The sequence below is a fragment of the Carya illinoinensis genome, chromosome 14 (assembly GCF_018687715.1).
Source record: "Carya illinoinensis cultivar Pawnee chromosome 14, C.illinoinensisPawnee_v1, whole genome shotgun sequence".
Classification (NCBI taxonomy): Eukaryota; Viridiplantae; Streptophyta; class Magnoliopsida; order Fagales; family Juglandaceae; genus Carya; species Carya illinoinensis.
The window spans coordinates 10,876,263-10,891,314 of record NC_056765.1 but is presented as its reverse complement, the minus strand read 5'-3'; the positions used below and the strand labels follow the sequence as shown (position 1 = coordinate 10,891,314).

Below are 15,052 nucleotides of genomic sequence, written 5' to 3'. Positions count from 1 at the left end.
GGCTTGGGGAGATCCGTTAGCTCAAGACTTCTCTTGGGAGCGAGCAGCGGACATGAGGGAGCAGTACCCGTATTTGTTCGAATGATGAAGGTATGTATTTTAATCTTAATCTCAGATGGTTTATGAGCATTTATGTGGCTTGCTTTAAGTTGGTGGTTGACTTGCAATTTCGAGGACGAAATTGTTTTTAAGGAGGGGAGGATGTGATGACCCGCTTTTAAGTGTATTTTCGCTGAAATAATTGTTTTTATTTTAATTAATATATCAGTTATTTATTTTAATTTATTTGCGTTTTAAAATTAGTTTTTGATTTAATTTAATTTATTTGAGGTTGTGTTTTATTTCTTTTAATTGTTTTGTGGTTTTAATCTTTTTGGCGGTTTGTTTCGTTTTCCCGGAGTGAGGACTGGACCTCATCTCTTTTCACATCATTTTCCTTTTTTCTCTTTTTCCTTTTTTCTTTTTTCCTTCTTTTCTTTTTTCTTTTTCTTTTTTCTTCTTTTTCTTTTTTTTCTTTCTCTCTCCCCGATCCGGACCCCCCCGAGCTCTCTCTCTCTCTCTCTCTCTCTCTCTCTCTCTCTCTCTCTCTCTCTCTCTCTCTCTCTCTCTCTCTCTCTCTCTCTCTCTCTCCCCCTCTCCCTCACGCCGGCGTCCCCTTCTCCAGCCCCTACCGCCGCCGTCCGGCCACCGTTCGGCCTCCCACCGGTCCCATTCTCTTCCTTTCCCTCCGGTGCACCACCCCTCCAAAACCCACCCCCAACCGGCCGGCCGTTTGGCCGGAAAAGCTCCAAGAAGGGCGCACGGATTTTGCTCCGATCCGCCGCCGTCGCTCCACCTCCGGGCACCATTTCTTCACCACTTCATCACCGACTCCTTGCCGTCCTAACCCACCCATTTCTGGCCTCCAACGACCACCGGAATAGCTCCTACGAGCTTAGTTTTCGTTTTGGGTAATCCGGCCATTTCCGGCGATTCCGCCGCCACCCACGGCCAACCACCACTTCCAATAGCTTCACAACCATCCCTAGACCATTCCCTATCAATTTCGTGTCCTAGTTTGTCCCCGTTCAAAAGTGGATTTTTCAAACCCACGGCCACAGTGAATTTTCACTGTGACGTTGCTGTTTTTCCGCCGTTTGCAACGCCGCTTGTTTTCTAAAATTGCCATATAGCGCTGTAAGTATTTTCCAAACCCTATTTTTAGATTTTAATATATATTGCTCATTCAATTATTTACTGTTGTTGGTTGTTGATTCCGGACTGAGTCCGAGGAGTTTCGGGGGTTGGATGGATGGAGGACGGAGTTGTCTGTTTATTTGATTTATGATTGTTGGATTATTTTATTATGCATTGTTATGGCATTACATGGTGCATGCACGTGAGTTTGTGGATTTATGTGAAAAGCCTGTGTATTGGCGTAAGTGTATTGCGGGTGTGTGTGTATCACGAGCCCAAGCCGGGATGAGTTATTATCTCGGTGGAGCTCCTCTGGTCACTCAGGAGTGGAATAAACTGAGTGATGTCCCCTGAGTTGTCGAGAGAGATGACGGGAGCGGGGCTAGGGGATGCTTGGCTACGAACGCGCCGGGCGCGGAACCGGGCATCGCCCTACTCACCGACTCCGTGGCCCTTCGCTGGCGAGGGCTAGAGGATGCTTGGCTACGCACGCGCGGGGCGCAGAACTGGGCATCGCTCGTTAGGTGTCACATGCGTGGTGGTACTCTACGGTGTGACACTGGAGCCAGGGTGTGCGGATGACCCCTAGGGGAGGTCATGGTGCATACGGTTAAAATTGGATAATGGTTTGTGAGGCCAAATGAGACTTTTGGCGTGGGCTAGATGGACTTCTGGCGAGATATTGGGCCGGATGGACTTCTGGCGAGATATTGGGCCAAATGGACTTTTGGCGGCCAAATGTGACTTTTGGCGTGTTTTTCGGAAAGGATGTGTTTTTGGGCCAAAAGGGTTTTTGGCGTGTGTGGAAAACTGGTGTTTTTGGGCTTTGGGCATTGGGCATGGTTCATGCATCTTGTTTGAGTTTTATGTATTTTTATCTGTTAGTGTTTGGGTTTTACTTACCTGCGGTACCATTCGTGGTTCCGTAGCTTTTGGTGCAGAGTTAGAGGACGAAGAGGAGGAGGCTGAGCCCGAGGATGCAGCTCTGCCGGGTTGCTGATGCTATCTTTTATATTTGTTAAAACTGTATTTGTGTTTTGTAATATTTTATCTATGTATGTTTTAAACAGCTTGTATTACGTTAAGAAAAATTCTGGTACTTAGTTATGACTTTCGTTATCCGCTGCGTGTTTCTCTGTACACATCTGTTGCCTTGCACACACTCGGCACCCGTCGATGGGATGGTGACCCGGGTTGTCACCATCCGGACGTCTCAATTTCCCCGTGTTCAGGCGTGGGGATTTGGGGGCGTCACAATATCATCTTTCATTTTAATATATATGTAATCTAGTTTATTAAGTTTTATGTAAACTCTAGATATTTTTATGTCACATTAAGCATATAATATTATAATAGAGACCTTAAATAAGATTTTTCTTGCTCAATAAAGTTTAGAGGATAAAATCTCTCAATTGTTTTCATATATATCAGCAATCTTAAATTATATTTCTTATATTTTTACTTTAAATTTCAAATTAAGAAGCCTAATATTATATAACAAAAAACTTTAAGACTCATATTAGTAAGTTTATTATTTCTCACAAACTTAATTTTGATGAGATCACACTCTTGAAAATAAATTATATATAGGAATTATATAAAATTTTGAAACTATAGGAAAAAAATTGAAAAAACATTTATAAGTATATTAAAATTTTATAGAATATATAGAGATTAAAGATTTTTTTGGGGGGTCATTGTTTATATTTATAAAATTATGAATAAAAACTAAGGTATATTTTTATTTTTCAAAAACTTTTGGGAGGAATGTGGTTCCGCCACTGTTAAAATGCTTTTAAAGTTAATTACGGTAATTCTTCTTAAAAATGCAACATTACTTGCATGAGTTTCTTCATAAAAACTTCAATTTTGTGTATTGTTAAAAATTGGATTTTCAACTTTTTTAGAGTTGTTAAAAAAGTGATTTCTGAAATAGAAATAATGATTATTGAGTTTTTTTTTAAAGATTATGATTATATATTTGAAAATTTTAAAATGTAATAATTTTAAAGTTGTATAGATATTTTCGCCTATTGATAACCGATTAGTTCTGGAACCGGTCCAGTTTCGGTTTTCGTTAGTTTTGGCCCGAACCGAACCGAACCTGTACTGTTTGTATATTAATATTATATATAATATGTTTTATATTATATATATTTTTTATATAGAATATATATACTAATATAAATTATAATTATATAAGATAATATTATTATAATTTATAACGTAAATGTTTAATCTTAAACATGACAATTTAATTCATCATATGCTTTAAATATATAATATTATAAATATATATTACTTATTAATAACATTTTATCATAAGAAATACGAACCAAAAAGAAAAAAAAATACTAATATATAGTTAATAGTTATTATAATCACTATAATAAATATTAATATTTATAATGATCTAATAGTCTAATACAATATTACTATTGGTAATATACTTAGATTTTTTTTTATACTAGATTTTTTATTTTAGTTTTTGTTTTACAGTAATTTTTTATATAGCAGATTTTTGTTTATATAGTAGATTTTTTTTATAAAGTAGAATTTTTATAGTAGAATTTTTTTCATAGTAGAATTTTGTAAATGTTAATAGATTTTTGAATAAAACAAAATTTTTTAAATTAGTGTTTTTTTTAAACATAATTTTTTATGATAAATTTGTATTTTATTAAAATAAAAAAACTGGACCAAACAGGACCGGAAACCGGAGTATTGGTATAGGAGGGAAACCGATGCGTAATCAGTTTTGAAAAATGTAAAACCAGTACCTACCGATTCGGTCCTAGATTTTGTCCAAAACCGGACCGAATCGGATCGGTTACACCCCTACTCTGACGCAACCCCAAACTGTTGTTAAGTTTCTATCACAACTCTAGTCAGTCAACCCCACCGTGTAAGAGTTTCATGATTTCAACTTTTTGTCCCTAGACTCCCTATTATGATACCTCGTTTGGTTACATAAATAAGATCAGATAGATGAAAGTTAAAAATTGAATAAAATATTATTGAAATATAATTTTTATTTTTAATTTAAAAAAATTATAATAATTAGATGAGATGAGACGAGATAATTTGTGTAACCAGATGGGATCTAAGGCTAAGAGGCCATTTGGATTGAAAAACACTCTTAACACATTTTATCTCACCAATTATAACTCTCTCAAATTCTCACATAAAATATAATAAACAATTTAATTTTTTTAAATCTCAATTCAATTTTTTTAAATTTTAAAACAAAAATAATATTTTATTTAAATTTAAAAATTTATATAAAATTATTTCATCTCATATCACTTAAGGCTGTTTTGGATTTAGAGATGAGATGAGATAGGTTTAAATGAAAGATGAAAATTAAAAAAAATATTATTATAATATTATTTTTTAATATTATTATTATTTTAAGATTTAAAAAAGTTAAATTGAGATTTAAAAAAATTGAATTATTTATTATATTTTATATAAAAATTTATAATAATAAGATGAGATAAAATAAATTAAGGTATTTTTTGAATCTAAACTAGGGCTAAACAAGCTCAAATTTCTGTTGGATAACTCATGCCGTAATTTCAATGCTAAAGCCGAAAGGAATATAAAAACATAGAACGAAAACAATTTAAAAAGGCGCTTCTTCGAGTCATTTTTCAAGGTTGCCGCGCGAGCGAAACGCGCCACGAATCTGAAAATTTTCACAAGGCTAAAAGAATCTTGATCGTTGATTTGTGAGTCCGCTCGATAGGCATTAACGGCCAAAACAATTGCCAGCTCGCTAATCCGCAACTGAGCCACGTCACCGAATTCTATCTCCGCAAGTTTCAACGATTCTCGGCCGTCAAGTCAATCGTTCCTTCAAAAATTTCTATTCAACGGCCCAAACAGATGCCACATCATCGATCCGTGAGAACCTATTTTAGCCAATAAAAACCCACTTTTCCTCTCTATATAAACTCTTATTCTTAGTCCATTCTATTTCCACACAACCTCAATCCGTAAGAGCTTCACCTGCTTTCTTTTCTTCCACGTTTATCGTCTCATTTCCTGTTGATTCGTTATGGCACCCAAAGCCGAGAAGAAACCCGCCGAGAAGAAGCCCGCCGAGGAGAAGAAATCGACGGTTGCGGAGAAGGCTCCAGCCGAGAAGAAGCCCAAGGCTGGAAAGAAGCTCCCGAAGGAAGGCGGAGCCGGCGCCTCGGACAAGAAGAAGAAGCGGACCAAGAAGAGTGTTGAGACCTACAAGATCTACATCTTCAAGGTGCTTAAACAGGTTCACCCCGATATCGGGATCTCCAGCAAGGCCATGGGGATCATGAACAGCTTCATCAATGACATCTTTGAGAAGCTCGCCCAAGAGGCTTCCCGGCTCGCGAGGTATAACAAGAAGCCCACCATCACCTCTCGGGAGATCCAGACCGCGGTGCGTCTCGTGCTGCCTGGTGAACTCGCCAAGCACGCCGTTTCTGAGGGGACCAAGGCGGTCACCAAGTTTACTAGCTCTTAGACATAGGTGGTGTCGGTTGATGATGGACTTGCTGGTTTTTTGTGTTTAGCGTTAGGGTTCGTAGATTAATTTATTTAATTCCTGTATCTTTTGTTTTGGTTTTTTGTGCAGAAGTTGGATCTACTCGATCCCGTTTATCTGTAAGGTAGAAATGAATTCAATAGCTTTTTGGCTCCCTTCATAAGTTTTTCTTTCCATTTTAGAACCAATGCAGTGATTTGAATGATTTATCCCCCAATTGATAAATCTGAGGTCTTATCGATTATGTGATTTGAAAATAATTCGCTTTGGTTTTGAGTATCGAAGTAAGGTTTTGGTAACCACGTATATCCCAATCCTCGCAGTCCATAGACTAACATTCTGTCAAGGGTTTCTTCTAAAGAAGAAATTGGTTGGGTTGGTCTCCACCCGTGAAATTATATGTTTTCTTTTGAGATGGAAATTTTGTTGCTTTGTGGGTGCTCTGAGGGAAGAATAAAGATTCGAAGTTCTTGGCACATAAATTTACAGAGCATGATAGGATGAGGATCGGTAGCTCTCATGTGGCACTTTCAAAGAACTGAGTAATGATTCAAAGCTGTTTTTGTGTTTATTGAGTTTCTGAATTTCATTTGTTTGTTAAGAAAACCAAGTTCGAAAATGATGTAATTCAAGAAATTGAAAGAACGAGAACTTAGTGTGTAAATTATATTTTTATATTGTTCAGTCTAATTTCTAAACCTCTTATCAATAATTGAAAAAGGGGAGATTTTGGGATTCTTTGTTTTTTCTGTTATTTGTTGATTGCTTGGGGTTCATACATAATCACAGGGTGCGGAGTAATTAACTAATTTCTGAATTCTTGGACCTTATTATCGGGGGTTGGTTTAAAATTCATCTGTGAACTCTGTTCTGAACGCAATTGGTCACAAACTTTAGCCAACCCAGAAACTGTTAAACGATTGATCAACACTGCTTTATATCCTTCTTCCCAACTTAAAACTCAACCCATGGGCCATAACCTCTCTCTAAACCCGCGTCTGAACTGCGTCGACTGGTATGTTTCTTAGCCAATCTCTTGAATTCTTTCTTGGCTATCTTTCTGGACCTCTGTTTCCTCACATCTCCGCTCTTCATGTTCAGTGCCGCTGCAATATTTTCATGTACTTCTCATACCACTTGAAGTTCCAGAGCTCTTTGAACAGAAAAACTCCAAATGGGGAGGCTGTTTCTCATTGAATACGATCAGATTCCTGGCAAGAACTTCTACTTGTGCCGTTTATGCCAAACCCACCTTGCAGTGGCCCAAGATGTTCTTTGTCAGGTAAGAACTCTCTCTCTTCCTCTCTTGTCGGAATTCTTTATGACCTGCTTTTTGGTTGACAATATAGGCATTGTATAATCTTTCCTAATTCTTCAGGCCTCCGGTTTCGTGGATGGTGTTATGCGTACCAAGAAAGGTCGTTGGAAATGAGATTTAAACCCTTGTTGGGATTCTTTCTGTGAATTTGATTCTTCGGGACATGTTTCCAAGATATGGCTTGCTTTTATGCATCATAGTTTCGAACCGTGTTTGAGGATGCCAATCTAGCTTCTTTATACTTGACGTAGTTTCTGTTTCTTGATCTACTTTTCAACGAGTTGGTCAAATTCTAATCTAACCATGAAAACCAATCCTGAATATTTGTAATCTAACTTCGGTCTCTAGGAGTTCATTGAACTTTGAAAACCAAATACTTGCATTCTTAGAATACTATATATTTGTAAAGGAGTATGGTTCTCTTTTCTTTTGTTTGTGTATAGAAAAGGTGTAAATTACGTTTATAGTTTTTTTGATCTTCTACTTTTCTTTTGTTTGTAATCATAGTTTCGAACATGCATTGTGTTTTGATTTCCTCTGAGAAAGAAAAATCTACCATAGATGACATTATGACAAAGAAAAACAATGCGGATATGCACGTAATTTGTTGTTAATAGCACAGCAAAACAAAATCAGAGAGAGTGTTCAACTTGGAAAATCCATAGTGAGAATTTAACATTTGGATAATTTTTGTAGTGGATAGCATGTAAAAGATCAAAATTATTTGAGATTAAAATGACTCGAAAATGGTGCTAATGACAGAGAAACTGGAGAAAAGTCCAATGCCAATAAAAAATCACCCATCCAATGGCATTTAACATCCAGAAGACTGAAAAAACTAGAAAATAAATTTGTTCTGAAACGAGCAAGAGAAATAATCCTGTTATTGGGTTATAAGCTGGTATTTTTTTGGTATAAATTCTTTCTCGTATTGGACTGGGTAAAAAATTGATGTTATAATGCAATAATTATTATTTTCGACCCCCAAGAGTAGTTTGCCTCTGATTTGTTTGCTATAATCCTGTTTCTTGTTTTCCTCACCATGCATGATTTATTGTTTATTTAAAAAAACCCTGTTTTGAAAAGCAGATCCTTTTTTCTTACATTGTTTGTTGTGAATTTTGCAGACTCTTATGACGAAATTTGGTGTCTTTGAAAAAGTGTAAGATATTATTCATAAATCGTTCAATGCAATTAATCTTTGCACATGCTTTAATATACAATTAATCTTCTGCTGTCTATATTTGCTTTTATTAATATTTGTCATTCGTTTGGAAGAACTATATTTTTGCATCACAAGAGCAACAAGGCTAAGAATCTTGCTGCATGTTGAAAATGTTAGTCTTGCCACTGTCATCTATGGATCTTTGTTTTGTCCAAGGTTAATTATTAAGTATGGGGGTATTGAATTAGGTCTATGCATGACACAATTTTGTGACATTGAATACAAACAATGTCCTCTAACCTGTGCTAAAATCTTGGATACATTGGTAACAACTGCAACACTTCATTTTAGAGCGAAAAAGTTTCTGAAAACTGGCAAGGGTGCAAGGAAAAGCCATAACTTTCTCCAGAAATTAATAGATGCTAGGCCAGTAGGAAGGCATATCCTGCATTTTACACCTTTTATACCTTGAATTACAAACAACAGCATAGCTTCATAAAATTTTATCTTATATGCATTAATGTCAAATTTACGACGTATATTGAGATGTAGTGTCAACATGCTGATTGATGGCCCAGTACATCACGATAGGTCTTCGAATGGCACAACAACAGATGCCTTTTGTACGAAATGCAATACGGAATTGGGCTGGAAATATGTAAATTCATATTTATTTTATTTTGGTATTCTTTTGATTTCTTGATGTGACTATGCTCCTAACCGATTCTTTATTTTCAGGTTCAGGTTGACGAGCCCACCATGGATATTAGAGAAGGAAGAATCGTGCTTGATATGTAAGTTCTCCGAATGATTATGACATTTGGGGGTCTATAGAATGCATAGATATATTTGGGGGTCTGATCCTAGAATTTTTGATCAGGGACAAGCTCCTGTATTGGAATGGATATGAGCTAGTGGATGGATGAAGAGACGATGTAAACACCCAATGACATTTGAATGGGCAGATTACACAGATTACAAGAACATTGTATGAAGACTTTATCTAAAAGTCATTGAACATGCAGTTACTGCATGGGTTCTTCTCCTCTGTTTCCTTTTTTTTTTTTTTCCTTCTGGTTTGCTAATGAAGTTTTGATATGATGAAGTTGCATCTGCTCAATCCGGTTTGTGGACGGTATAAATGAGATCGAATAGCTCTTTCCCCAACATTTTAGTGTTCTGTTCAGTTTTAGCGTATTTTTTTGACTTGAATGATGTTTTTTCCCAATTGATAATTTCTGATTAGTAATCCTATGTGCCTGAGGTGTTGATGTTTGAAACAATGTTCTCGAGAAGAAACTGCAGGAATGGTAAACTTGGTCTTTTATGAAACTGGTGGGCGGTTTATGGTAAGATGCTGGAATTTGGTGGTCGTGTGGGGTTGCGAAGATTGGAAGTATTTTCTTGGAGCAGATTGACAGTTCCACTCGAACATGAATTTTTAATTGTGGAGAATTGACCGCTACATCAAAAGCAAGAAATTTTGAGAAAAGTGGGCCATACTCATAGTATGTTATGTCCAGTTGGTGCCAAAAGTAGGTCTGAGAAACGTTAATCATTCAATCATTTCTGATTAGTATCACTGCAATGGCTTCATATCTTGTGCTGAACAAAGAGCAAAGCTGGTTTTGGGATTTGAGTTTCTGAATCTCAAGTTTTTGCTAGTCCTAAAAGCATCTCTGATTTAAGCAATTGGAAGGATGAAAACCTCTTGCACTTTATTGTTAAAGTATAAATTTGCGCAACGGGTGAAAAAAGGAGAAAATAGTCATCCCCGGTCTATGATGGTAGTTTGAGGTCTTGATGATATGGTAAAAAAGTTTACATGGTTATTTGAGCTTCGATATGGTGCTCGAATGTTCAACCATGAGAATAAACAGTCCATGGATTTTTTTGGAAGCGGCATCCACTAAACTTGATGATTGTATAATCTCTCAAACCTCACTTATCTCTCAATAAGATAAAGGAACTTAGAGTTTCTAGATGTTGAAAAAGATGCCATCCTCTTGAAAAGAGAAGATTTTAGGGGCTTTTGTGTGTAGTGAAGTTTGTCCCAAATCTGATCACATTCTCTCTCTTTATAGAAGGTCTCTTTCATTTTTTTTTAGAGTAATTGAGTTATATTTATCTTAAGATGTTTTTTCCTTTTATGTGTCCAAGTCAACTTATCTTATTTGTTCTTAGTGATAGACTCCCAATGAGCTGGATCAATTCATTTTTATCTCTAACACATATAGAAGTTGTTTAGATAGTAAAATGAGATGAAAGGGTTTTATATGCAAATTAAAAGTTAAATAAACAATTGTTTGAATATTATTTTTAATATTATTATTGTTTTAAAATTTGAAAAAGTTGAATTGTTTATTATATTTTGTATAAAAATTTAAAAAAATTATAATAATAAGATGATATGAGATATGTTGAATTGTTCTCATATTTTAAATTTTTATTTTTATTAAATTAATTAAATTATTTTATTTTTATTATCTGTATGCCATATACTTGTTACGAGATTATAAATAAATAAATAAATAAAAAATAAATAAATAGATATGAAGTATGGGATGCCTGGTAGATTTCTTTGTTCATTTTCTTATAGGGGAAGAAACGGACCGAGTCCACGGTAAGGAAGAAGCAGCAAAAAGAGAGAACCAGAAAGGGAATCCAGGAGAAAGCAGAAGAGGGGAGAGAGAAAACAAAGAAGCAGAGAATCAATAGGGAAGAGAAGAAAAGGAGAATAAATAAACTTTCTTCCCATTTGTGGGACGACTTGACCTGTTCTGCATGATACGGGGGGAAAAAAAAGCACACTGTCCGGGATCGTTTGCTAACTCTAGAACTTTTACCCTGTTTTCTTAAATTAGGCTACATACATGTCTAAGTGTGGAAGTTGTGTGTAGGTCTTTGTCAAATTCTGCAAGTACGAGAGTTGGAAGGTTGCAATTAGGTGCACTCTTCTGAACAACATAGACTGGTAAGTATAGTTCTCAGCCACAATCTTGAATTCTTTCTTACCTCTATTTCTGGCTTCAATATTTGCAGAAAAATATGATCTTCAACATTTTCTTTTAAGTACCAGAAAACTTGCAGTTTCAGAGCTCTTTGAGCAAACAGGTTCCAAATGGGGAGGCTCTATCTCATTGAATACGATCAAACTCCTGATAAGAGATTCTACTTGTGCCGTTCATGCCAAACGCACATTGCATCAACCCAAGATTTTCTTTCTAGTGTAAAAAAATCTCTTTTCTCTCTCGTATCTGTCTCATTCAATGTCTCTGAATTTCTGAGAAAGTCTATTACCGTTCTTAGTTCTTCAGGGTTTTCTTTCATAGTGATATGCATTCAAAGAAAGGTCTTTGGAAACGAGACTTTGGACCATTGATGGATTCTTTCTTTCTTTTTTTCGTTTTTTTTTTTTTTTTTTAAATTGATGGTTCTTTTTTTGTGCTTAATTTAGGAATAGTATTTTGAAATGCAACTTATCAAGTTTGTTATCTAACTTTAAAGCACATGCTGATTATGTGTAATCTAACTTCGATTTCTCAGAGTTAATCGAAATTGAAATCTAACTTCAAGAACTAAATACTCAGATTTTTAGAATAAAAGATATATATGACAGTGTAATTATTTTGTTTTTTTTTTTTTTTTTCGATTATAGAAAAGGGAAAGAAAAGAACTAGAAAATACTGTTTGTTATGGAACTAGTGAAACCTTTTGGTATCAGTTATTTCTTGTCCTGGCCTGTGCAAGAACTAATACTATTAACGCAGTCATTATTGGCATAATTTTAATGAAAATGGGATTTTGTCATCTCCTGAAGTGGCATTAAATTTTTAGCATCAAGGGAGTTTGAAATGATGATAAGTAGCAAATTTCTTTTTTCACTTCCTTCCATCAAGCAGTGTCTTTGTGACTTGTTCACTATGATCATGTCTCTTTGTTTATTACGCTATTTTGAAAGGAGTTCTTTGGTCTTACTGTCGTTCGCATTCTATTTTGCAGACTCATGTGAGCATCTTCTTTGAAAAAGTGTAAGATATTCAAACTTATTCAATCCAATTAACTTTGTATTTTGTTCACCACACTGCTGTTTGTTCACCTTTATATATGCATTGGAATGAAATCTGAGAGCCTCCTTCAGTCTATATACAATCTTTAATTTAATGACTAAATCTTGTTTGCTGAGAAGACTTATATGTAGATTGAATCGCTGCCATCCTAGGTTTTAGGTCTAGTTCAGCACAAGCATTGGGAGTTGCATATTTAGTCTGCGGTTAATTATTCAGTTCAGGATATTGAAATAGGTCAATGTGTCACAATTCTGTGAGGCCGGTAGCAAACAATATCCTTCCTAAAATCTTAGCTACAGATGTAATAATTGCAAAACTTATTTTTTAGAGGAAAACAAAATCCTGGAAATTAGCAGGGGTTAAAGGAAGATCAATACAACTGTCAACACAAATATATGTAAGAAAAGCAGGAAGCCTGACACAACCTCCAATATCAAAATTGACATGGGAGAGAAACTTTGACCCAAAATATATTGTAGAAGGTGGCACTCAGACGTTTTTATAGCAACAAACAGGAATGAATATGATTACACTCTAAAAAGTATTGTAAACCCTATTGCGAGTATTCTAGCTGCATGAATAGAAACCATTTTCTATAGATATAGGGAGCTACAATGGTCAGTCAAGATAGAGATGAGACTTACCTCTATCAAACTCTGGTCTCGTCCACTTACACTGTTTACTTGGCAAAAAATGAAAAAAGAATAAGAACGTTGAAAAATGTTATAATTCTGTGTCTTGGTTTACATTTTCTATTGATGGAAACAAAATCCATATTTATAAAACTTCTCTACCTATATTTGAAAGCTAAACCAACTCTAATAAGATGGACTCTTGATCGAACTTCTTTTGATCAAGGAATCGTTCAAAGTCAACTCTAATGGCACTGACTATCAAGCCAAATCTTTCTGAAGGATGGCTCACCTTTTCTAATTAATGGTCATGAATTTCTTGTTTGATATGTAGTGTCAACGTGGTGATTGATGATCCAGTACATTATTGGAGAGATTTGAAGGATAGAACAGTGGCAAATGTCTTTTGTATCAAATGCAACATACTTTTGGGCAGAAAATATGTAAAATCTCTATTATTTTTCTTTTGAGATTGTTTCGATTTCATGATATTCTGACTGGATTCTTTGTGTTCAGGTTGAAGTTGAAGAACCCACCCTGGAAGTAAGGGAAGGAACAATTCGAATGGAAAAGTAAGTTCTAAGCATCACCCTGACAATTTATGTATTCTGTACGAGGCATAGACACATTTGAAGTCTGATCCTAGAATTTGTGAGCAGGAAAAATCTCCTGTTTTGGAATGGAGTGCTAGTTGATGAACTCCCAATCCCACAATTCGGAGGCTTCTTCTAGAATTCATTGAAGGTGCAATTAATACGACGGGTTTTCCGTTTGTGATTAAGTTGGATTCTCTCAGTGCTCTGCATAATTGGATGAGATGTCAAAAATGGCTGTTGGTCGGTTGTGTTCACTTTGTGTGTTGTTAGTTCTGTAAAAAATGGTGACAGATTGGGTGGTTGTAGAATATTAAGTGGTGAGGTGTCTGTGCTTTTCATATGTTAGCATCTTTCTAACACTATGCAGGTCAAGAATCGTAAGCACATGCCAGGTGAAATATTAATTAAATGACTCACTCTGTATATGGAGGAAAGTGTCTGTGGTTAGCACAATCCTGCACTCTGCTTTAGACTTACTCGCAAATTGCAATGTAAGTAGTTTATTGACTGAAGGTAATGACACAGGTTTACTGACTAAAGGTGGGAAGCTAGAATGTTCAAATATAAGAAGGCAGAAGAACGAAAAAAAATCTATTTGTAAGTTTGTTTGTTAGAGCAATCATATCCGGTTCCTAAATTTTGGCTAAAAATCATCTTTCCCTAAATTTTCTCTTTAATATTACTTATCTTTCAAAAACCTCCACATTTCTTACTTTTTCTCTATCTTATTAAAATAATATTTCTTTATTTTTTCTTTATTATTTTTTCTCTCACTTCCCTTTACAATGGTAACTACTCATTACTCATTCTTTTGTCTTTTTTCTTCTTTTTTTAACTTTCACTTGCTATCGATTATTTTAAACACAAAACCGATCCTTTTTTTTTCGGTGTGTAGTTTCAAAATTATTACAATATTTTTATTTATCAAAATTTGACTTTTCCAACAATATTATTTTGTAACAGTTAAATTTTAAGTAGTAATGGTTTTTATCAATTCTCTAACGATAATATTTTTTGTCTTTTGTCTAACATTAAGAATGCTCAAAGTTTCATTTGCTTATGTTTCATAAACTTACTTTTACCTATAAAAAAAAAAAAGTTCGGTAGACACAAACTTAGAAACACTTATTCTAAAATTACATAGAAAAACTACAAGGTAATTTTTTTGGGGATAAGTAAATAGGGAATACGCACATAACAACCAAGTATTACAAATATTTTTTCCTTTCAGTCATAAAAAAGGAGCACAAGTTCGAATAGATGCAAAATGGTTGTATCTGTGAAACTTTCACAAAAAAGTTGGCAATTTGGCTTACCCTGTCATATTGATGGAGCCCATTCACAACACTTGGGATTGTGCACTTCCAATATTCAATTTACCACGATTACAACCTCATTATATTACACATATAGTCCCAACGATAGCCATGCATATCAACACCAAAAGTTGCAAAGGACAAAGCTATAATTCAACAACAAGGCAAATAATCAATGAATAACAAAAACTAGACTCAATATTAAAAAACACATTAATCAACATATCACAAATCACAACTGTGCAAACCAA

At 35.1% G+C, this 15,052-nt stretch overlaps 3 protein-coding genes across 9 annotated transcripts; all 3 read left to right on the top strand.

Moving 5' to 3' along the window:
• The first annotated feature begins 5,145 nt into the window (after positions 1–5,145).
• LOC122294310 (probable histone H2B.1) lies at positions 5,146–5,859 on the top strand. Its single transcript, XM_043102931.1, has one exon. The coding sequence runs from the start codon at positions 5,237–5,239 to the stop codon at positions 5,681–5,683; it is 447 nt and encodes a 148-aa protein (XP_042958865.1). The 5' UTR covers positions 5,146–5,236; the 3' UTR covers positions 5,684–5,859.
• On the top strand, positions 5,860–10,181 carry LOC122294315 (protein yippee-like At3g08990). Of its 2 annotated transcripts, XM_043102940.1 has the most exons (6): positions 6,010–6,986; positions 7,083–7,122; positions 8,150–8,184; positions 8,740–8,845; positions 8,926–8,981; positions 9,068–10,181. In XM_043102940.1, exons 1-6 carry the CDS (start codon positions 6,973–6,975, stop codon positions 9,111–9,113), a joined length of 297 nt encoding a protein of 98 aa, XP_042958874.1. In that variant the 5' UTR covers positions 6,010–6,972; the 3' UTR covers positions 9,114–10,181. The 2 variants fall into 2 exon arrangements, with proteins under 2 accessions (XP_042958873.1, XP_042958874.1); XM_043102939.1 differs by lacking the exon at positions 7,083–7,122 and having other exon boundaries at positions 5,860–6,986.
• Positions 10,182–10,611: 430 nt separating this feature from the next.
• LOC122294314 (protein yippee-like At4g27740) lies at positions 10,612–14,024 on the top strand. 6 transcript variants are annotated; one of them, XM_043102938.1, is made up of 7 exons: positions 10,612–10,999; positions 11,088–11,161; positions 11,278–11,416; positions 12,190–12,218; positions 13,224–13,332; positions 13,406–13,461; positions 13,549–14,024. In XM_043102938.1, exons 3-7 carry the CDS (start codon positions 11,309–11,311, stop codon positions 13,619–13,621), a joined length of 375 nt encoding a protein of 124 aa, XP_042958872.1. In that variant the 5' UTR covers positions 10,612–10,999; positions 11,088–11,161; positions 11,278–11,308; the 3' UTR covers positions 13,622–14,024. The 6 variants fall into 6 exon arrangements, with proteins under 6 accessions (XP_042958872.1, XP_042958870.1, XP_042958868.1 ...); XM_043102936.1 differs by having other exon boundaries at positions 10,613–10,999; positions 11,261–11,416; XM_043102937.1 differs by having other exon boundaries at positions 10,614–10,999; positions 11,088–11,134; positions 11,230–11,416.
• The last annotated feature ends 1,028 nt before the right edge of the window (positions 14,025–15,052 follow it).